This window comes from Malaclemys terrapin, chromosome 21 (assembly GCF_027887155.1).
Source record: "Malaclemys terrapin pileata isolate rMalTer1 chromosome 21, rMalTer1.hap1, whole genome shotgun sequence".
Lineage (NCBI taxonomy): Eukaryota > Metazoa > Chordata > Testudines > Emydidae > Malaclemys > Malaclemys terrapin.
In genome coordinates, this window is record NC_071525.1 from 580,397 (window position 1) to 601,774 (window position 21,378).

At 61.4% G+C, this 21,378-nt stretch overlaps 1 protein-coding gene across 1 annotated transcript in view; it reads left to right on the plus strand.

The window, feature by feature from the left end:
* The window catches only part of LOC128827297 (mucin-1-like), a 31,898-nt gene that overhangs the window by 8,332 nt on the left and 2,188 nt on the right, over window positions 1-21,378 (plus strand). Inside the window, exons 3-6 of the mRNA XM_054011156.1 lie at window positions 17,707-17,780; window positions 18,200-18,342; window positions 18,827-18,951; window positions 20,645-20,791. Coding sequence (XP_053867131.1) covers window positions 17,707-17,780; window positions 18,200-18,342; window positions 18,827-18,951; window positions 20,645-20,791 — 489 coding nt within the window. The remainder of the gene's footprint in view (window positions 1-17,706; window positions 17,781-18,199; window positions 18,343-18,826; window positions 18,952-20,644; window positions 20,792-21,378) is intronic.

Sequence of the window (21,378 nt, forward strand, 5' to 3'; positions counted from 1 at the left end):
GCACCGTGTGGCTGTTTGTTGGCCCCCGAGGGCCCTCCCCCCACGTGTGGGCCCCAGGTGCACACCTAGTGTATGTATGCGTTGTTCCTGGCACTGGGCACTGCTGGCCACAGGCCGGTCCCTGGGGAAGGGTGGGAGCAGTGGCTGCCCTGGCCCTGTGACGGGGCCAGGTGGGGCTGTGCCAGCCCTGAGCTCTCGTTCTGCAGGGCAGCTGGAGTTCTCAGGGGCTGAACGGCTCTTGCTGGGGATCGGGACCTATGGCAGAGCCGCCCTTCAGTGCCATCTCTTACTGGCTCACAGCATGTGACGGGGAGAAACCGCCTGCCACTGCCCTCCTCCCTCCAGCTGTGTGACGACGTGTGGATCCAGGCGCCCAGCCTGGGACAAGCTTGAGACTCATGGGCCAGGCTGGGCAAGGCCCTGGGCAAACACCGAAATGCCAGAAAACAAGTCAACAAAAGTTAATAGTTCTGTAAGGAAATGACTGTGGGGCTAGGCCCAGCCAGGAGCGCTGCCAGTTTTTTTGCCGCCCTAGATGGCGGAAGGTCCCGCCCCCGAAATACTGCCCCCAACAGAGGCGGTGGAAGGTCCCGCCCCCGAAATACCGACGACGACTGGGGCGGCCGAAGATCCGGCCGCTGCAGTCGCCGCCCCCTAAATGTTAGCATCCTAGGCGACCGCCTAGGTTGCCTAATAGGTTGCGCCAGCCCTGGGCCCCAGGCACGGGACCAGGCAGCACCACCCCAGGTACATAAGAACGGCCGCACTGGGTCAGACCAAAGGTCCAGCCAGTCCAATAGCCTGTTTTCCGACTGTGGCCAATGCCAGGTGCCCCAGAGGGAATGAACAGAACAGGGAATCATCAAGTGATCCATCCCCTGTCGCTCATTCCCAGCTGCTGGCAAACAGAGACTAGGGACACCATCCCTGCCCAGCCTGGCTAACAGCCATTGATGGACCTGTCCTCCACGAACTGATCTAGTTCTTTTTTGAAGGTGGGGGCCAGTGAGCCCCAGACAGGGCCCTGGCATGGGGACAGGCAGACCCCTGGAGAGCCTCCGGGCACAGCCAAGGGCACAGTGACAGCCCAAGCCCCAGGTGCCTGGGCCCCTGATCTGCCCCACCCCAGCCCCAGAGGTGGGTTACTGGGCTCCCCAGCCCCTGACTCAGGAAAGCTGCAGCTACAGCCCCAAACCCAAACCCCTGCTGCCCCAGAGAGGGCCTGACCACAGTCTGCTGACTTGGAACCACACACCTGTCACAGCGTTTGGGGGAGACAAGGCCCTGCACCCCCAGCTTCCTGCGATTCACCATGACTCTTAGTAAAGCAGGTTTATTTAGATGACAGGAACACAGTCCAAGACAGGTCTTGCAGGTACAGACAACAGGACCCCCCCAGTCAGGTCCATTTTGGGGGGCCAGGGAGGCCAGAGCCCCATTTGGGAGGCCAGAGCCCCATCTGGGCTCACCTCCATTTTCCCAGCCAGCTCCATACTGAAACTCTCCAGCCCCTCCTCTGCCTTTGTCTCTTTCCCCGGCCAGGAGGTCACCCGATCTCTTTGTTCTTCAATACTTTAGTTGGTACCTTTGAAGAGGAGGGGCCCGGGCCATTAGTTGCCAGGAAACAGGGTGTCGGCCATTCTCTGTGCAGATAGGATCATACTGGCCCCCCAGGTCTCTGCAACAATCACCCCACCCCCAGACACTCGAGAAATGCATAGGGGAAACTGAGGCACACACACAGCACCCAGGGAGAACACCAAGAACACTCCCACCTCGACACATCTTTATCCCACTTCGTCACAACACCCCGCCGAGGCAGGGCTGGGGCCCACGGCCGTGCCCACGCCCCAGGGGTACATGAATGCCTGTCCTGTGGTTAGGGAGGAGGAAGTAGGAAACACTGCCCTGTCCCTTCCGCCTGTGACGAAGTGGGGGATTTTCTTGCTTTTTCCATGTTTTTCCAGTGGTTTGCATGCAGAGGGGGTGAGACTCAGTTTGCCTGAGTGTTACTGGTTTAATGAGGTGAGGGGAGAGGGAGTTCGTTGGGACACAAGACTAGAGAGGGAACTTGGAACCCCAGCCGATGGCCTGGAGGATGGAGACCCCAGTGACTGGTGACCTGGCGACCCAGAGGCCCAGCTCAGGAGTTGCAGCCGGTTCTGGCCAGTGGGAGGACAATGGGCTGCGGGGAAAGGGGACCCGGTGACCTGACCAGCCGGTTCCACCCAGAGGGCCCAGAGGACAGAAGAGGGGAGAGGAGGCCCAGGCGACCTGTTTACGACCCTGTTTCCCCGTAGAGAAGACAATGGACAGAGGGGGCTTAGGGCCGGGGGTATCAGATGCCCAGCTGGGAAGCAGGGGAGCTCAGGGCTGGAGAGGGGGAGCAGGCAGAGCCCCCCTGGATACAGGGGAGACAATCCGGGAGCACCGTGCACCAGCTCTGCGCAGGGGGACACGCTCCCCCCCCCGTCAGACCCACCCTGCTCCACACGTGGACACAGGTGTGTCACAGAGACGCTTATCACCCACCAGGCGCTTATCACCCGCCAGCCACAGCCCCTTTCCCGTTCCCTCTGAGTCACTGACTGAGGACTGGCCACAGGGCAAGACGTTTCCTCCACACCCTGTGGTCAAACTCCTCCCACGTCCAGACCCCCCCCCCCCCACCCGAGAGTGGCTGTCCTGCCCCTCTGAACCACAGCCCCCCGCCCCCTGGGAGGGCCCCCCTCCAGCTTCACAGGCCCCTGCTCCTCTCTCCCAAGGGGTCCGAGGCATCAGAGCTGGATGGGCTCCCTGGGGTGCCAGCCCCGGCCCAGGGGCATGAGCCTCCTCCCCTCCCCAGGGCTCAGCTGGAAATCCCCTGGCACTGAGCCCGTCACACTCAGCCCCTGGGGCCCCAAACCATGCCCTGCTCTGGGAGCTGGACGCCCAGTGCTAGCAGCTGGCTCCTAGTGGGCCCATCGCTGGGCCATGCTGGAGTTTGTGGGCTGTGCTGGGTACGGGGGGGCCCGTAACACCAAGACACGCGTCCAGCTCTCGCTAGTGGGCATGAGCCCCCCAAGGAATCTGTACAGCCCTTTGCCATCCCCCCTGCACCACAGGTGCTGGAACTAGGATGGCTGGGGGACGCCGCACCCCCTGGCTTGAAGTGGCTCCATCATACACAGGGTTACAGGTTGGTTCAAGGCTCTCAGCTCCCCCACTGTACATTGTTCCAGCAGCCCTGCCCTGCACCCCCTGCTCAGCCCTGCGTGACTCTGGTGTTCCCAGCCCAAACAATGATCTTTTATGACCCTTTACACCCCTCATAAACCTTTACAGCCCCCACCGCAAGCACATGCCAGGGGAAGGCTGGGCAGGGACGAGGAAGTGGTGCCCCAGAAGTCCCACCCAGCCGCTGCCTGCAGAGCCCGTGTCTGGGGCCGTCCGAGGACCGGGCGAGCAGGCAGCGCACTCCCAGCTACGTGTCCACAGCCCTGCACGCCCCTGGGCCCCAGCCCCACCCTGTGCCCGGGTGTGAGGCTGCCCCCTGCTGCCAGGGCATGGGAATACACGGCCAGAGTGCAGGGTTGGCACCGCAGTGCATGGAGCTGTCTGTACGGCAGCCCCTCCCCTGGCTCCTGGTGTCCATCCCTGGGCTGACATTGCCCTCTGCCGGCCAGCCGTAGCGGTGCAGCGCAGTGTCTGCTACGCACAGGCCTGTTTGGATGGACTCCTGACTGCACAGACCAGGGAGCAGCAGCTGTGACCCCAGGGAAGCCACCTTCACCCCCCCCCCAGGGCCAGGGCCCCCTGCTAACGGGGGGAGGGGCCAGTGTAGCAGGACCCAGGCCAGGCTCTGGACACTCCCCCCAGCAGCTGCCAGCAATTCCTCTACAGGGACCATGGCCTAGTGGTGAGAGCAGGGTCAGGAATCAGGGGTTCTGTTCCCCCCTCTGACACTGATTGACTTGGACAAATCTCTTGACACCCACGGGCTCCTCCCGAGGGTGGTTGGGATGTCCAAGGTCTCTGGGGGCAGCTGTTGGAAGGTGCTACGCAAAGGCCAAAGATTTGTACAAGGGAGAGATGCGTGCAGCCAGCCCGAGCGTGCCTGGGTGCCCCTCCAGCGCTGGGTCCAGCAGTGGGTATGGCAGAGCCCGGAGAAGAGTCTCTGTGTTATGTCAAGGGGTAAATAACACTTCACTTCATTCGTGATGTATAGCCCTCTACCATAGCCCCCCCCCCTGCCCTTAGCCATCTCTTTTTCCAGCTGAACAGTCCCAGATTTAATCTCTCCTTGTACAGAAGCTGTTCCAGCCCCGTGATGGTTTTTGTTGCCCTTCTCTGCACCTTTTCCAATGCTAACACGTCCTTCTGAGATGGGGTGACCAGCCCTGCCGGCAGTGTTCGGGGGTGGGGGGGGTACCAGGATTTACATAGTGCCATTATGGTATTTACTGTCTATCCCCTTCCCTAGCAGGCCCTAACCCCGTGTTCTCTGCTTAGCCGGCCGCTGCACACTGAGCACGATTCCAGAGAACCAGGCACGATGAAGCGGCTGGTGCTGAGCGAGGGGCCGGGCCCCGAACTGGCCAGTCCTGGGGTCCCTCGCTCAGGCTCAGACTCACCTGCACTTCAGTGACCCCAGCGGCCAGGTGAGCTGCTGCGAACACATATGCCCAGTAGGTGGCAGCGTCGCTCGAACGATGACCTGCTGTCATTGCAGAACAGGTGCCACCGGGATGTGGGAAGGGCGGGGGCAGGAGGGGAGGAGCTCACCGGATTACCCCCCCCCCACACACACACACACTTTACCACTTTACAGGGTTACACTGGGGGGGTGGGGTGGAGCACATGGCCTGGGGGTGGAGGGGACATGGCCAGGGTGGGGGGTGTGCCGGGAAGAGGGCAGACTGCCACAACCAGGAAGGGGGGTGTAGAGGGCAGGGGGCAGACAGACATGGCCAGGTTGGGGTGTGTGTGCAGGCATGGGGCAGATAGACATCCTTCTTCCCCCCCGGCCCTGTTGTCTTGGCCTAGTTCCCCTCTGGCTCGGCTCTGGAGCTGTGGCGTGAGGCCAGGGCTGAGCCTGGGTGGGACGGGGGAATCAGGCTCCCACGTTCCTCCAGCCTCAGGCTTCTGCCCCATTCTCTCCCCAGCCCCAGTTCAGGGCCGTCCTGTGGCCCTTGCCGAGCCCCTGTGCTGGGGACACTGCAGGGGTTCCTGCTCTCAGATCTTTCCACGCCCGCTCTCGGTGCAGGGCCCCAGGGCTGTGGGGAAGGCTGTAGAGGCCAGGGCCCCAGGGATCAGGGGGAGATTCTGGGGGTCAGGGCCCCAGGGGTGCGGGGAAAGCTGTAGAGGCCAGGGCCCCAGGGCTCAGGGGGAGGTTCTGGGGGGCAGGGCCCCAGGGGTGCGGGGAAAGCTGTAGAGGCCAGGGCCCCAGGGCTCAAGGGGAGGTTCTGGGGGGCAGGGCCCCAGGGCTGCGGGGAAGGCTGTAGAGGCCAGGGCCCCAGGGCTCAGGGGGAGGTTCTGGGGGGCAGAGCCCCAGGGCTGCGGGGAAGGCTGTAGAGGCCAGGGCCCCGGGGCTCAGGGGGAGGTTCTGGGGGGCAGGGCCCCCAGGCTGCGGGGAAGGCTATAGAGGCCAGGGCCCCAGGGCTCAGGGTGAGGTTCTGGGGGGCAGGGCCCCAGGGCTGTGGGGAAGGCTGTAGAGGCCAGGGCCCCAGGGCTCAGGGGGAGGTTCTGGGGGGCAGGGCCCCAGAGCCAGCGCAGACCTGGGTGACACTAAGCAAGCTCCTGGGTTATGTCCCATGTCACGGATCCCCAGGCCCAGAGCTCTTGCTCCGCTCTGGGAGGAGCCCGTCAGTGTGTCAGCCCCTCGGCTTCACCACCTCCTGGGACTCACCTCAGTGCCTTCAGCACCCCTGGGCCATGCCATGAGCTCCTTGCAGGGAGTACATCCGAGTTGGACCCCAGAGGGAGACTTGCACCCCCAAAGGCAGCACAGCACCCCGACTCTGCAGCGACTCTCAGCCAGCGGGGTGACAGCAGGAGGGTTATCGGTGTCTGGACACAGCACAGAACAGCCTTAGTTACCACAGAGACCAGAAACTTACAGCAAAGTCCAGCGGGCTCAGCCCAGAGCCCAGAGCCCTCTGATCCCTCTTCAGTCTGAGTCCAGAAGCTTCCCCTGGGCAGCCCACACTTACCAACCCCACCTGGCCCCTCCCCAGTCCTTTGTCCCCCAGCCGGTCACACCCAGCTGGCCCCTAAGGAGGGGGGACAGCCAGGGGCCTTTGTTGCTAGGTGCCAAGTGCCCAGGCAATTGGAGTGGCCATTGTAGTCTGGGACTCTCCCTGGTCCCCCAGGCAGCTCTGTGTGGGTCAGGCCTGGGTCTCTGGGTCTCTGCAAAGAGCAAACAACCCTTTCCCCCACCTGGTTACCCATGCACCACATAGGGGAAACCGAGGCACGGACAATAGTCATCTGAAATATTATGAAAAATTCCCATTGTGTCACAGCCCAGCCCGCTGGGTGCGGCCTCCCTCCCTCCCCACCTGCTCGCAGGTGCTGCTATAAAGCTCCAACCCCAGAACCACTGCCAGTTCCCAATTCCTGGATTGTGGAGAGCCCTGTGGGCTAACGGGAGGCGCAGCCCCATCGAGCGAGGCAGAGAGAGACAGAGCCCGGTGCTGGGACACCCGGGGCCGAGCCCCCCACCTCACCACCTGCCATGAAGCCCTGAAGTCTGGGCACAGCTGCCCTACGGCTGGGTCTAGGGCTGCTGCTGCTGGCCACAGGTGAATGGCATTTGGAGCCGGATCGGCCCCACCCCGGGACTCTGGGCTGCGCAGGGGGTTGGGGGGAGTCGTGGAGTGGGGACAGTGGAGGCCCCGGGGCAGGTTTCTGTCCGTTCCTAGAAGGATCCGAGGGGTGGGGCCGTGGCTCAGCAGGTCGGGCAGCCCCAGGGCCCAGCTCTGTTCTGCTGCCTTTAGCCGCTGATCTGCCCCTCGACGGGGAAAATGGGCGAGTGGGGCCTGATTGTCCCAGATGCTGCAATGACCCAGAAAACAATGGGCAGCACCCCCTGACCATCACAGCCAGCCCCATGCCACACTCCAGATGGGGCACACAAGGGTGGGGGCATGGGGAGCGCTCTGGGAACCCCACGGGGTGGGGGGAGCTCCCTGGGGACCCTGCAGGGCTTGTCTCTGCTGGGGACTTGAGTCAGCTCCAGATGTGACCCCAGGGGCTCCTGACACGCAGGTCCACACACCGAGTCCGACCCCAGACATGAGGCTCAGGGAAGGTGCCTGATCCGCAGCAGGGCTGAACTGTGCTGGAGCCCACGTGAGCCCTCACATCAGGGTGTTTGGGCCCCCACAGCACAGCCTGTCTCCGAGTTCAAGCTGGGGGTGGGGGCCCTGTGCGCCAGGCACTCTGATCACTCCCATTCAACCGGCAGGGAGATCGTCAGCACGGCCCCGGGACCTGCCTCCCACGGGCCAGCCCGGGCTCCTGCAGGGCCCCCAGGGGACAGTGATGTTCCCCCTCCTTGTCTGACTCCTGCCTTGGAGTGGCTTCATCCCCTCGGGGGTCACCAGCTGCCCCCCTTGTCCCTGTGACCGTCCAGGCCTTGGCTGAGCCCTGGGAGTTTTGGCCTTGTGTGACGAACTGGGACTGTTCTTGCTGGGGTGTGGGAATGCTGACAGGGGAGTGTGACTAGGATGGTCTGCATCGGGGGGATGGGAGTCGGCCCGAGGGAACATACCTGAGCTTGTAACATGAGAACTGAGGGGGTTGGAGGTCAGGTGACTCCGGGGCCCGGGAAACTGAACAAAGGCTGTGGGAGGGGTCGCTAAAGCAGAGTGCTGGAAGCAGGCTGGAGAGATGGCTGGGAGGCAGGGATGGCTCTGACCCCCCAAGGGGGGTGGGCTGGCATGCCCTGGGACCCCAAGCTGGACCTAACTGAGGGGGGCCCTGTTGTCTGTGCCTGCAAGACCTGTCTTGGACTGTATTCCTGTCATCCAAATAAACCTTCTGCTTTACTGGCTGGCTGAGAGTCATGGTGAATCGCAGGAAGCCGGGGGTGCAGGGCCCTGAGTCCCCCAATACTCCGTGACAACTGGTGGCAGCGATGGGATCTACTGCACCCCGTGGACGGCGCTTCCTGCAGTAAGTGACTGGGGAGCAGTAAAACGAAGGGGGATTGACGGGGACCAGGCGTGCTGAAGAGTGGGAGAGAGACGGTTATTACCCCTGGGAGTGTGTGACCAGCGAGAAGGACTTTTGCAGTAACAGGGTCCCCCGGGGGGATCGCAGCGAGTGGTCCCAGGGGCGGAGGAGTCTGCAGCTCGACCCTGGCAGAGAGGCGGTGACCTCGAGAAGGGCTGGCACACTAGGGGTCCCCCTGGGAACTGTGGGGAGCTGTGAGCACACAGGCCGGTGAGTGGCCAGCAGGAAGATGTATGCCAAGCGGCTTAAGAGCGACCTGGTGGAGCTGTGCAAGCAGAGGCGGCTGCGCATTGGGAGGCTCACCAAAGAACAGCTCATTGCCCAGCTAGAGGCGGAAGATCGCGCGAATGAACTGATCCCTGTGTCTCAGGGAAGCAGCCTGGCAAATGCAGCGCAGGCACCAGTGTCTGTCCCAGCTGGGAGTGGTCAGCCGGCTGCTGAGGGCTTCCCGAGACCCCTCCTTCCTATGCCTAGGGGAAGGGTGGGGAGGAGCCCAGCAAATACCGAGGGCGCCGTGACCCCCCCGGCCAGCAGGGGACCCTCCCGGCGAAGCTTGCCGGCCAGCAGAGGATCCTCCCGGCGAGTTCGGCATCCGTGGAGCGGAATTGGCTGGAATGGGAGAAAGAGCTAAAACTGAGAGAGCTGGATGTCACGGAGTATTGGGGGACTCAGGGCCCTGCACCCCCGGCTTCCTGCGATTCACCATGACTCTCAGCCAGCCAGTAAAGCAGAAGGTTTATTTGGATGACAGGAATACAGTCCAAGACAGGTCTTGCAGGCACAGACAACAGGGACCCCCTCAGTTAGGTCCATCTTGGGGTCCCCGGGCATTCCAGCCCAGCCCCCCTTGGGAGGTCAGAGCTATCTCTGCCCCCCAGCCCTCTCTCCCTGCCTGCTTCCAGCCCTCTCCTTTCAGCGACCCCTCCCACAGCCTTTGTTCAGTTTCCCGGGCTAAGGAGTCGCCTCCCCTTCAACCCCTTCCTGGGTTCTCATGTTACACACTCAGGTATGCGCCCTCGGGCGCCCTCGGGCAGATCCCATCCTGCAATGCAGACTATCCCAGAACACTCCCCTGTCAGCATTCACAGACCACCGTGAGAACAGGCCCAGTTCGTCACATCTCTCCCCCCTTCGAGACCGAACTGAGCAGGGTCACTTTAGCCAGTGACCCAGGGAAGTTCGAACCTACCCCCGTTCCCATGGATGCCCCCGCATCCCTCCCATTCCTTGGTGAGAATTACACCAGGCCCCTCCAGTTTCACGCCCCCCCTTAGGTCGGGGGTGCTTGATGGCACTCGCAGTTCGCATGTGGGAAGGTTTATGCGGCCTGCGCCCTTTTCCCACCCCCATACCTCTGGGGTTCCAACTGGGCTGTGGTCTTCTCCCAGCGCTCCAGTCTGGAGGTCTGTGCTTTGGGCTCTCTTGGTTCAGAGCCGCCCTTTTAACCTTGGCCACCCTCTGGAAAGGATCCTTTATGCTGGGCAAGGGTCCTAAAGCTGTTTTCCCCTTGTCCCAGGCCTTCCTCCCCCTCTGACAGGGGTCACAGGATCCGCAGTACTGTCGGACAGTAACAAAGACCCCAGGCCAGTAAAAGCTCCGTAGCAGCCTCTGCTGGGTACGCCAGGTTCCCTGGTGCCCTGCGAGGGGAATGTCATGGGCCCGGCACAGCAGCTGGCGGCGATACTTCTGGGGTACCACCAGCTGCCTCCTGATCCCCCCTGACTTCATTTCCCCTGGGGGAGCCCATTCTCGGTACAGGAACCCCTTCTCCCACAGGAACCTTTTCCGGCCACCTCGTCCCATGGTCTGTACCGCATTGAGGTCGGCTAGGTCCCTTATTTTCCGCAAGGAGGGGTCTCTCTGTAACTCGGCCTGGAACTCAGCAGCTGGGACAGGGATGGCCACCTGCTCTTCCTCGCCCGCTGGGCCTGAAGCTGCAGCCTCCCTGAGCCGTGTCCCTGGGCGTTCCCTCCCCACCAGGTTAGGGTCCTGCGCCTCAGGCAAGGCACCCCCCCCAAGGCCAGGGCGCAGTGCCCCTCGCCGGCTCTGACTGCGGGTCACAACCAGTGCCTTTTGGGGGTTGCTTGGCCAGTTCTCCAGGTCCCCCCCCATCAATACCTCAGTGGGCAAATACGGGTGTACCCCCACATCCTTGGGGCCCTCCTTGGCCCCCCACTTCAGGTGTACCCTTGCCACGGGTACTTTGACTGGTGTTCCGCCCACCCCCGTCAGGGTCAGGTAGGTGTTGGGCACCACCTGATCTGGGGCCACCACCTCGGGCCGGGCCAGCGTCACCTCTGCGCCCGTATCCCAGTATCCATTGACCTTCCTCCCATCCACCTCCAGGGGAACAAGGTACTCTCTCCGGAGGGACAGCCCCGCGCCTACCATATAAACCAAAAACCCTGAGTCTGGAGCATCCAGCCCCCTAGAGGAGCTGGCCTGGAGCTCTCCTCCCTCCTTAGCAGGTGGTACTCTGCCAGCCCCTCTTCCCTGGGAATGCTGCCTTTCGCCGGGCTGGGTCTCTACCCAGTTAACCCTCTGTGGGTTCGGTCTGCTCAGTCTGTCCCTGAGCCTAGGGCACTGGGCCCGTATGTGGCCCTTTTGGCCACAGTGGTAGCAGCCCATGTCCCATGGGTCCCCTTGAGTAGGTCGGATGGTCCTGATGCCGGATGCTCCCCTCTGATGGGTTTTTTCTGTATTTTCCCATGGGGAGGTCCCATGGTGACTCTCTCTCTGCGTTGTGGTGGGACTGTTCCTTTGGGACTCCTCCCTTTTATCTCCTGACCGGCTCTTTACAAACTCATCAGCCAACTGCCCGGCGTGTCGCGGGTTCTCTGGCTTTCTGTCCACCAACCACAGCCTCAGGTCGGATGGGCACCGGTCATACAGTTGCTCCAGTACCAGCAGTTTAATCAGGTCCTCCTTCGTCTGGGCCCCACCAGCCCACTTGCTGGCGTATCTCTCCATGCGGGCGGCTAGTTGCAGATATGAGATCTCAGGGGTTTTATCTTGACTCCGGAACCTTTCCCGGTACATCTCAGGAGTCAGCCCAAACTCTCGTAGCAGGGCCCTTTTGAATAGTTCGTAGTCCCCTTTCTCTGCCTCTCCCAGTTGGCGGTACAATGCCACGGATTTGGGGTCCAGTAAGGGGGTAAGGACCCGGAGTCTGTCCGCGGGGTCCACACGGTGCAGCTCGCAGGCCGTCTCAAAGGCCTCCAGGAAGTCATCCATGTCCTCCCCCTCCTTGTATGGGGCCATGATGCACTTATCAAAGCTCCGTGCAGTCCTGGGTCCCCCCTCACTCACCGCAGCCGGGGGTTCGCTGCCCTTCAATCTCGCCAGTTCCAGGTCATGCTGACGCTGTCTCTCATTCTCCTGTCTCTGTCTCTCATTCTCCTCCCGTTCCTGCTGACGCTGTCTCTCTTCACACTGATGCTGTCTCTCTTTCTCCTCCCGTTCACGCTGATGCTGTCTCTCTTCACGCTGATGCTGTCTCTCTTTCTCCTCCCGTTCACGCTGATGCTGTCTCTCTTTCTCCTCCCGTTCATGCTGTCTCTGTTGTTCACGATCCTCCAGCTCTCTCAGTTTTAGCTCTTTCTCCCATTCCAGCCAATTCCGCTCCCCGGATGCCGAACGCCGCCGGGAGGATCCTCTGCTGGCCGGTGGGCTTCGCCGGGGGGACCCCCTGCTGGCCGGGGGGTTCACGGCGCCTTCGGTATTTGCTGGGCTCCTCCCCACCCTTCTCCTAGGCATAGGAAGGAGGGGTCTCGGGAAGCCCTCAGCAGCCGGCTGACCACTCCCAGCTGGGACAGACACTGGTGCCTGCGCTGCATTTGCCAGGCTGCTTCCCTGAGACACAGGGATCAGTTCATTCGCGCGATCTTCCGCCTCCAGCTGGGCAATTAGCTGTTCTTTGGTGAGCCTCCCAATGCGCAGCCGCCTCTGCTTGCATAGCTCCACCAGGTCGCTCTTAAGCCGCTTGGCATACATCTTCCTGCTGGCCACTCACCGGCCTGTGTGCTCACAGCTCCCCACAGTTCCCAGGGGGCCCCCTAGTGAGCCAGCCCTTCTCGAGGTCACCACCTCTCTGCCAGGGTCGAGCTGCAGACTCCTCCGCCCCTGGGACCACTCGCTGCGATCCCCCCGGGGGACCCTGTTACTGCAAAAGTCCTTCTCGCTGGTCACACACTCCCAGGGGTAATAACCGTCTCTCTCTCACTCTTCAGCACGCCTGGTCCCCGTCAATCCCCCTTCGTTTTACTGCTCCCCAGTCACTTACTGCAGGAAGCGCCGTCCACGGGGTGCAGTAGATCCCGCCGCTGCCACCAGTTGTCACGGAGTATTGGGGGACTCAGGGCCCTGCACCCCCGGCTTCCTGCGATTCACCATGACTCTCAGCCAGCCAGTAAAGCAGAAGGTTTATTTGGATGACAGGAATACAGTCCAAGACAGGTCTTGCAGGCACAGACAACAGGGACCCCCCTCAGTTAGGTCCATCTTGGGGTCCCCGGGCATTCCAGCCCAGCCCCCCTTGGGAGGTCAGAGCTATCTCTGCCCCCCAGCCCTCTCTCCCTGCCTGCTTCCAGCCCTCTCCTTTCAGCGACCCCTCCCACAGCCTTTGTTCAGTTTCCCGGGCTAAGGAGTCGCCTCCCCTTCAACCCCTTCCTGGGTTCTCATGTTACACACTCAGGTATGCGCCCTCGGGCGCCCTCGGGCAGATCCCATCCTGCAATGCAGACTATCCCAGAACACTCCCCTGTCAGCATTCACAGACCACCGTGAGAACAGGCCCAGTTCGTCACACTGGAGGATCGTGAACGACAGAGACAGCATGAACGGGAGGAGAAAGAGAGACAGCATCAGCGTGAAGAGAGACAGAGACAGCATGAACGGGAGGAGAATGAGAGACAGCGTCAGCATGACCTGGAACTGGCGAGATTGAAGGGCAGCGAACCCCCGGCTGCGGTGAGTGAGGGGGGACCCAGGACTGCACGGAGCTTTGATAAGTGCATCATGGCCCCATACAAGGAGGGGGAGGACATGGATGACTTCCTGGAGGCCTTTGAGATGGCCTGCGAGCTGCACCGGGTTGATCCCGCGGACAGACTCCGGGTCCTTACCCCCTTACTGGACCCCAAATCCGTGGCATTGTACCGCCAACTGGGAGAGGCAGAGAAAGGGGACTACGAACTATTCAAAAAGGCCCTGCTACGAGAGTTTGGGCTGACTCCTGAGATGTACCGGGAAAGGTTCCGGAGTCAGGATAAAACCCCTGAGATCTCATATCTGCAACTAGCCGCCCGCATGGAAAGATACGCCAACAAGTGGGCTGGTGGGGCCCAGACGAAGGAGGACCTGATTAAACTGCTGGTACTGGAGCAACTGTATGAGCGGTGCCCATCCGACCTGAGGCTGTGGTTGGTGGACAGAAAGCCAGAGACCCCGCGACAGGCAGGCCGGCTGGCCGATGAGTTTGTAAAGAGCCGGTCAGGAGATAAAAGGGAGGAGTCCCAAAGGAACAGTCCCACCACAACGCAGAGAGAGAGTCACCATGGGACCTCCCCATGGGAAAATACAGAAAAAACCCATCAGAGGGGAGCATCCGGCATCAGGACCATCCGACCTACTCAAGGGGACCCATGGGACATGGGCTGCTACCACTGTGGCCAAAAGGGCCACATTCGGGCCCAGTGCCCCAGGCTCAGGGACAGACTGAGCAGACCGAACCCACAGAGGGTTGACTGGGTAGAGACCCAGCCCGGCGAAAGGCAGCATTCCCAGGGAAGGGGGGCTGGCAGAGTACCACCTGCTAAGGAGGGAGGAGAGCTCCAGGCCAGCTCCTCTAGGGGGCTGGATGCTCCAGACTCAGGGTTTTTGGTTTATATGGTAGGCGCGGGGCTGTCCCTCCGGAGAGAGTACCTTGTTTCCCTGGAGGTGGATGGGAGGAAGGTCAATGGATACTGGGATACGTGCGCAGAGGTGACGCTGGCCCGGCCCGAGGTGGTGGCCCCAGAACAGGTGGTGCCCAACACCTACCTGACCCTGACAGGGGTGGGCGGAACACCAGTCAAAGTGCCCGTGGCAAGGGTACACCTGAAGTGGGGGGCCAAGGAGGGCCCCAAGGATGTGGGGGTACACCCGTATTTGCCCACTGAGGTATTGATGGGGGGGGACCTGGAGAACTGGCCAAGCAACCCCCAAAAGGCACTGGTTGTGACCCGCAGTCAGAGCCGGCGAGGGGCACTGCGCCCTGGCCTTGGGTGGGGTGCCTTGCCTGAGGCGCGGGACCCTAACCTGGTGGGGAGGGAACGCCCAGGGACGCGGCTCAGGGAGGCTGCAGCTTCGGACCCAGCGGGCGAGAAAGAGCAGGTGGCCATCCCCGTCCCAGCTGCTGAGTTCCAGGCCGAGTTACAGAGAGACCCCTCCTTGCGGAAGATAAGGGACCTGGCCGACCTCAATGCGGTACAGACCATGGGACGAGGTGGCCGGAAAAGATTCCTGTGGGAGAAGGGGTTCCTGTACCGAGAATGGGCTCCCCCAGGGAAAATGGAGTCAGGGGGGATCAGGAGGCAGCTGGTGGTACCCCAGAAGTATCGCCGCCAGCTGCTGTGCCGGGCCCATGACATTCCCCTCTCAGGGCACCAGGGAACCTGGCGTACCCAGCAGAGGCTGCTACGGAGCTTTTACTGGCCTGGGGTCTTTGTTACTGCCCGACAGTACTGCGGATCCTGTGACCCCTGTCAGAGGGGGAGGAAGGCCTGGGACAAGGGGAAAACAGCTTTAGGACCCTTGCCCAGCATAAAGGATCCTTTCCAGAGGGTGGCCAAGGTTAAAAGGGCGGCTCTAAACCAAGAGAGCCCAAAGCACAGACCTCCAGACTGGAGCGCTGGGAGAAGACCACAGCCCAGTTGGAACCCCAGAGGTATGGGGGTGGGGAAAGGGCACAGGCCGCATAAACCTTCCCATATGCGAACTGCGAGTGCCATCAAGCACCCCGACCTAAGGGGGAGCGTGAAACTGGAGGGGCCTGGTGTAATTCCCACCAAGGAACTGGAGGGATGCGGGGGCATCCATGGGAACGGGGGTAGGTTCGAACTTCCCCAGGTCACTGGCTAAAGTGACCCCGCTCAGTTCGGTCTCGAAGGGGGGAGAGATGTGACGAACTGGGACTGTTCTTGCTGGGGTGTGGGAATGCTGACAGGGGAGTGTGACTAGGATGGTCTGCATCGGGGGATGGGAGTCGGCCCGAGGGAACATACCTGAGCTTGTAACATGAGAACTGAGGGGGTTGGAGGTCAGGTGACTCCGGGGCCCGGGAAACTGAACAAAGGCTGTGGGAGGGGTCGCTAAAGCAGAGTGCTGGAAGCAGGCTGGAGAGATGGCTGGGAGGCAGGGATGGCTCTGACCCCCCAAGGGGGGTGGGCTGGCATGCCCTGGGACCCCAAGCTGGACCTAACTGAGGGGGGCCCTGTTGTCTGTGCCTGCAAGACCTGTCTTGGACTGTATTCCTGTCATCCAAATAAACCTTCTGCTTTACTGGCTGGCTGAGAGTCATGGTGAATCGCAGGAAGCCGGGGGTGCAGGGCCCTGAGTCCCCCAATACTCCGTGACACCTTGCTAGGACCTTGTGGCAGTGAGTTCCCCAGGCTAGTCATGTGCTGTGTAAAATAACTGCCCTGACTCATGGGCGCCTGATGTCCCAGGTACCGCGTCCAGGGACTTCTGCTCCTCAACTGTGCCCCACGTTTTGTTCTGTTTTCTCTGAACTGAACGATCCTCTGTCGACACCACAGAAAACACATCTGCACCCACCACCAGTGAGACAACCACCACAACCAACATGAACCACCACTGGTGACACAACCACCACCAGCAACGTGACCCTGACTGGTGACACAACCACCCCTAGTGACACAACCACTACCAGAGACAGAACCACCACCGGTGACACAAGCACCACTAGCGACACGACCACCACCTATGAGACTGCCACCATCAATGCTGTGATCACCACTGGTGACACAACCACAACCACTGCCACAACCAACACTGGTGACACAACCACCATGCATGACACAACCACCGCCAATGACACAACCACCACTCTAGCGACACAACCACCACCACCGATGCCACCACTGCTAGTGACACAAGCACCAGAACCGATGTGACCACCACTGGTGACACCACCACCACCAGCAACACGACCATGGCTGGTGACTGTGACGAACTGGGAATGTTCTTAATGTTTTCTTTGAATAATGTGTGGGTGCCTGTGATGCAGCAGGGAGAGGGGAGTGTTGACCTGAGAAGGTGGCAGGGGAGTTTGGCTGGGACTGTCTGCATTGGGGATGGGAGACTGGCCTTGAGGGAGGAGACCTGAGCATGTAACATGAGAACCAGGAGGGGGTGGAGGCCAGGTGACACCTCTGCCCGGGGAACTGGACAAAGGCTGGGGGAGGAGCCGGGGGAAGGCAGAGTGAGACCCTGGAGGAAGTTTCAGTTTGGAGCTGGCTGGGAAAATGGAGGGGAACCCAGATGGGGCTCTGGCCTCCCTGGGGCCCCCCAAGATGGACCTGATTGGGGGGGTCCTGTTGTCTGTACCTGCAAGACCTGTCTTGGACTGTGTTCCTGTCGTCTAAATAAACCTGTTTTACTGGCTGGCTGAGAGTCCTGGTGAATCGCAGGAAGGGGGTGCAGGGCCTTGTCTTCCCCACACTCTGTGACAATGACACAACCACCACTAGCGACACGACCACGAGTAGTGACACAATCACCACTGGTGACTCAACCACCACTGATATGACCGCCTCCCCCCAGCAGCACCAACACGACCCCGGCCCCCAGCCCCTCCACTGCAGTCGAGATGCATTTCTCTCTCTCGTTCTGCATTGCGAACAGGATCTTTGACAACTCTCTTCTCAATCCCAATTCCATTAACTACCGGAAGTTGCAGGTCACAGTCCAGAGCCTGGTGAGCACAGCAGCCCCTCCCTCCCCTCCCGGCCCCCTGCCCCTGCCTGCCAGCTGGGGGCGGCTGCCAGCCCCAGGCTGGGGGGCTCCGCGGGGAGCTCCATCGAGCTGCCGTGTGATGAGCCTTCGGGACTCTGGTGGCTGCTGCAGTTCGGGCTCCACAGGCAGAGACCCCACGGAGCGGGGAGGGGAGACGCCCGCACCCCACCCCCAGGCCCAGCCCTGGGCACCAGGCCCCTCAGCCCCACAGTCTCCTGTCCTGGAGCAGTGAAGGGAGAGTCCCTCAATCCTGTCTGGGGAGCCCCCCTGACCCCCCCGGGACCCTGCCCTCAGCTCTGGGCTTCTCTGCCCCTCTCCAGCCACCTCTGGGGAGACACCCTGTGCCCCAGCACCCCAGAGAAAAGCAAGGAAAGTTGGCAGGGGCCGGGGCAGATCTGCCAAGCTGGGTGCTCCCTGCCCCCCTGAGCCGGCTGGGGTGCTGGCAGTGACCCTGTTCCCCTCTCTCTGTGACAGTACGTCAATATCTACGGCTGCCCAACGTGCCCGAATGGGCAGAACTACCTGGGATTCACTGATCTGCGTTTCAGGTACATGTGGGCAGGGGAGGGGGCAGCCTGCTGCCTCCGGGCTGGGTTTGGGCGGGGAGAAAGGTGAGGAGAGAGAAGCTAAATCTGTGTGACCCTGGGGGTGCCATGTCTGACAGCCCAGAGCTTTGGCTGCCTGAGGCCGTGCTGGTCAGGTTTGTGCTGCCCTGGGGGGGGCGGGGGCTGGGGCAGGTGGGGGCATAAGGGGGGGTGGTTCAAGGGGGTTGTGGGTGGGGCAGCTGGTGCAGGGCCCAGTGGGTAGTGTGGGGAAATTGGTGCAGGGTCAGGTGGCAGGAGCTGGGGGGCAGATGGATGGTGTGGGGAGGCCAGTGCAGGGGCAAGTGGGAATTGGGGAGTCAGGGCATGTGGGACTGTGGTGCGGGAAGAGCCAGTTAATTCCCCCTCTCCGGCACGCTCTGCAGCCAGGGGTCGGTGGTGACTGAGTCTGTCCTGCGGTACCGAGTGAGCGACACCAGCATCAGCGCCACCGGCCTTGAGCAGCAGCTGACACAAAGGCTGGACGGCCAGAACAGCTTTGATGGGCTCCAGCTGGACAGTATCTGCGGTGAGCAGGCTCTAGCCGGGCCCCACAGTGTCTCCACAGCCACGTGTCCCGGGGCCCCTGTGCTGGGGGCTCAGCCCATGGCTGAGGGGGGCTGGTGTCCATGGCCCTTGTGCAGAGCTCTGTGGAGACGGGGCTGCCCTCGGGGCCTCCTCCTGCTCCCAGCAGAGGCCCCTGGCTGGGTTGCTTTGGGGCGTGTGGAGGGTGCCTGCCCTGCTGGCCCAGCCCAGCCTGTATCTGTCCCGGGGAGGGAGGGCTTCTGGGCCCCCTGGCAGTGCCGTCCTCGCTGACACTGGGCTGGGGCTGGGCCCCCGGCCATCACACTCAGCCTCTTCCCAGCACCCCAGGGCCAGCCCCCTTCCGACAGCCCCTGACTGTCCCTGGCCCTTCTGCCTGGCCAGCTGCGTCCCCTGGCCTGGGCCCCTCTCCTAGGATCCCTCCCCTCCAGGTCCTCCCCAGCCCCTGACTGCTCCTTCTTGTGTTTCAGCCAACTCTGGCAGCTCTCCCCCGGCCACCTCGGCGCCAGCCCCCCTGGTGCCTGGCTGGGGCATCGCCGTGCTGGTCCTGGTCTGCATCCTGCTGGTGCTGAGCATCGTCATCTTCATCCTGCTGGTGAGTGCCCCCCGCTGCCCCTCCCTCCGGCCTCAGGCCCCCCTCCAGCCTCTCTGCTCCCTGCCTGACCCCACTGTAACGGGTTCCCCCCCCTTCAGGGTGCCACCTGCCCCTGGGGTAGCACTGAGCCCGCCTGACCCACCAGCCTGGGCTCCCTCTCACACTGCGCTGCTGTGACAGTTGCTAATCTCTCCAAGTTTGCTCTTTCCCCAGCGCACACCCCGGCAGGGACACACCCAGCTGCAGCTGTACACACAGATGCTGAGATCAGCTCTGCATGGGAAGGCCCAGCTAAGGAACTGCCCAGTTACTCAAGGGCACATCCCCCTTTGAAGGGTAAACCCAAAATTATGCCAACTTGCACTGCACAGAGAACTGTACAGCACAAGCTCATGCAATTTGCCCCCTCCCTCAATGTGGAGAGGAATAGACACAGTTTCTGCCCCAAGTTAGGATTTCCACACACTGGTTTTAGACAAAAGAAAAACAAGTTTATTAACTACCAATGATAGATTTGATCTGATTATAAGTGATAGCAAACAGATCGAAGCAGATTACCTAGTAAATAAACAATACTGCAAACTGAACTTACCACACTAGGTAGGTAGGATATGAATTAGTCAGTTCTCACCCTGAGTGATAAACAGGTTGGCAGATTCTTAAGGCACAAGCTGCCTTTGCTTTGCACTTGGGTTTCCCAGGTTTTCATACACAGGCTAGAAATCTCTTAGCCTGGGACCATCACTTCCCACAGTTCAGTCCTTGCCCCTCAGAAGTTTCCAGGTGCGTTGTTGTAGGGGGCGTGAGGTCCCTTCATGATATCATTTTCCCCCTTCTATATCTTCTTCCCACTCGCTGGAAAACTCTTTTGCTTTGACCTGGGTCAAACAGTTCCCATTATGCAGTGCTATCTCTGAGAGGTTTCTATTGTACACAGTTCCTGGGGTAATCCTTGTGTTTGTGTGCATTTCCTCAATAAGCCCATAGGCGCCAACTTTCCCCCACGCCGATGGGTGCTTGCACCCCCCGCCCCTGCCCCACCCCTATTCCAACCCCTTCCCCAAAGTCCCCATCCCAACTTGGCCCCCTCCCTGTCCCTATTGGACCCCTTCCCCAAATCCCCGCCCTGGCCCTGCCTCTTCCCCGAGCGTGCTGCGTTCCCCCTCCTTCCCAGCTGTGTAAAACAGCTGTTTCGCGGCACAAGCACTGGGAGCTAGGGGGAAAAAGCGGTCACGCAGCGCACTCGGGGGAGGAGGCGGAGGTGGAGGTGAGCTGGGCGGGGGGTGGGGAGCCGCCAGTGGGTGCTGAGCACCCACCAATTTTTCCTTGTGGGTGCTCCAGCCCCGGAGCACCCACAGAGTCGGCGCCTATGAATAAGCCAACAACATTGTTTGGCCTTTTTACTGTTGTACCTGAAAGGCTGCTTGTGGGTGTTTTCAACCTCACAACATGTTTCAGTAACTCAAACATAGCCACACGTCATACCTTCACATACGACGATAACACGCACAATCCGGCGAGATATTACTGTCTAGCAGATCAAGACTTTTAAAATGACACCTCACAAGGCAGACTTTGTACAAAGCACATCCTAATTACATGACAGTGGTGAATATTGGGGTGCCAGGGTGTCACACCCACCATCCCCTCTGCACCCCGCCCCCCACTCACCAGCCTCCTCTCGCCCATCTAGATCGTCTCCTTGTGCCGCAGGAGGAACCGTGGGGAGCTGGATCTGTTCAGCTCACAGGCCTCGTACCAGCCCACAAGCGAGTACCGCAACTACCACACCTACGGGCGCTTCAGCAGCCCTGGCAAGAAGCAGGACCCCTACAATGACGTAAGCAGCGGGGCCTGGGCCTGCCCTGGGTGCCCCCTTGCCCAGCGTGTGCCCCAATGTCTGTCCCCATACACTGCCTGGGTGCATCCCTGGATGCCGGTGCCTGGTACCTGGCAGCCCTGCTGGGGTGCCAGCGGCAGGCGCTAAGGGTGGATGCCCCCCATTGCTCATTGGGGCGGGGGGGTGGGGAGAGATGGGGTTGGTCAGCTCATCCCAGAAAAGAGAAGAACACAAACCTGTGTGTGTGTGGTGGTAGCACAGTGCTTCCCACGGTCCTAACTGTGTCCCACCCAATGCACCCCCGCCGGGAGAGCTGGGGGGGTGTCAACAGCACAAGGGGTCCCAGAGCCAGAAATGTGTGCACGGGACCCTGCTGTACTAGTCAGCTCATCGGGGGGGATGTGCTGGGGGGATGCGATGTGCGGGGGGGTTATGGGGTGTGATCCTGTGGGATTATAGGGCCTGGTCTTGGTTTGGTTATGGGGTGTGGTTCCTGGGGCGATGCAATGAGGGGTGGGCCTGGGGGATTATAGAGCGAGGTCCTGGGGGGTAGTCCTGGGGTGTGGGGTGCATGCCTTGGAGTGGGG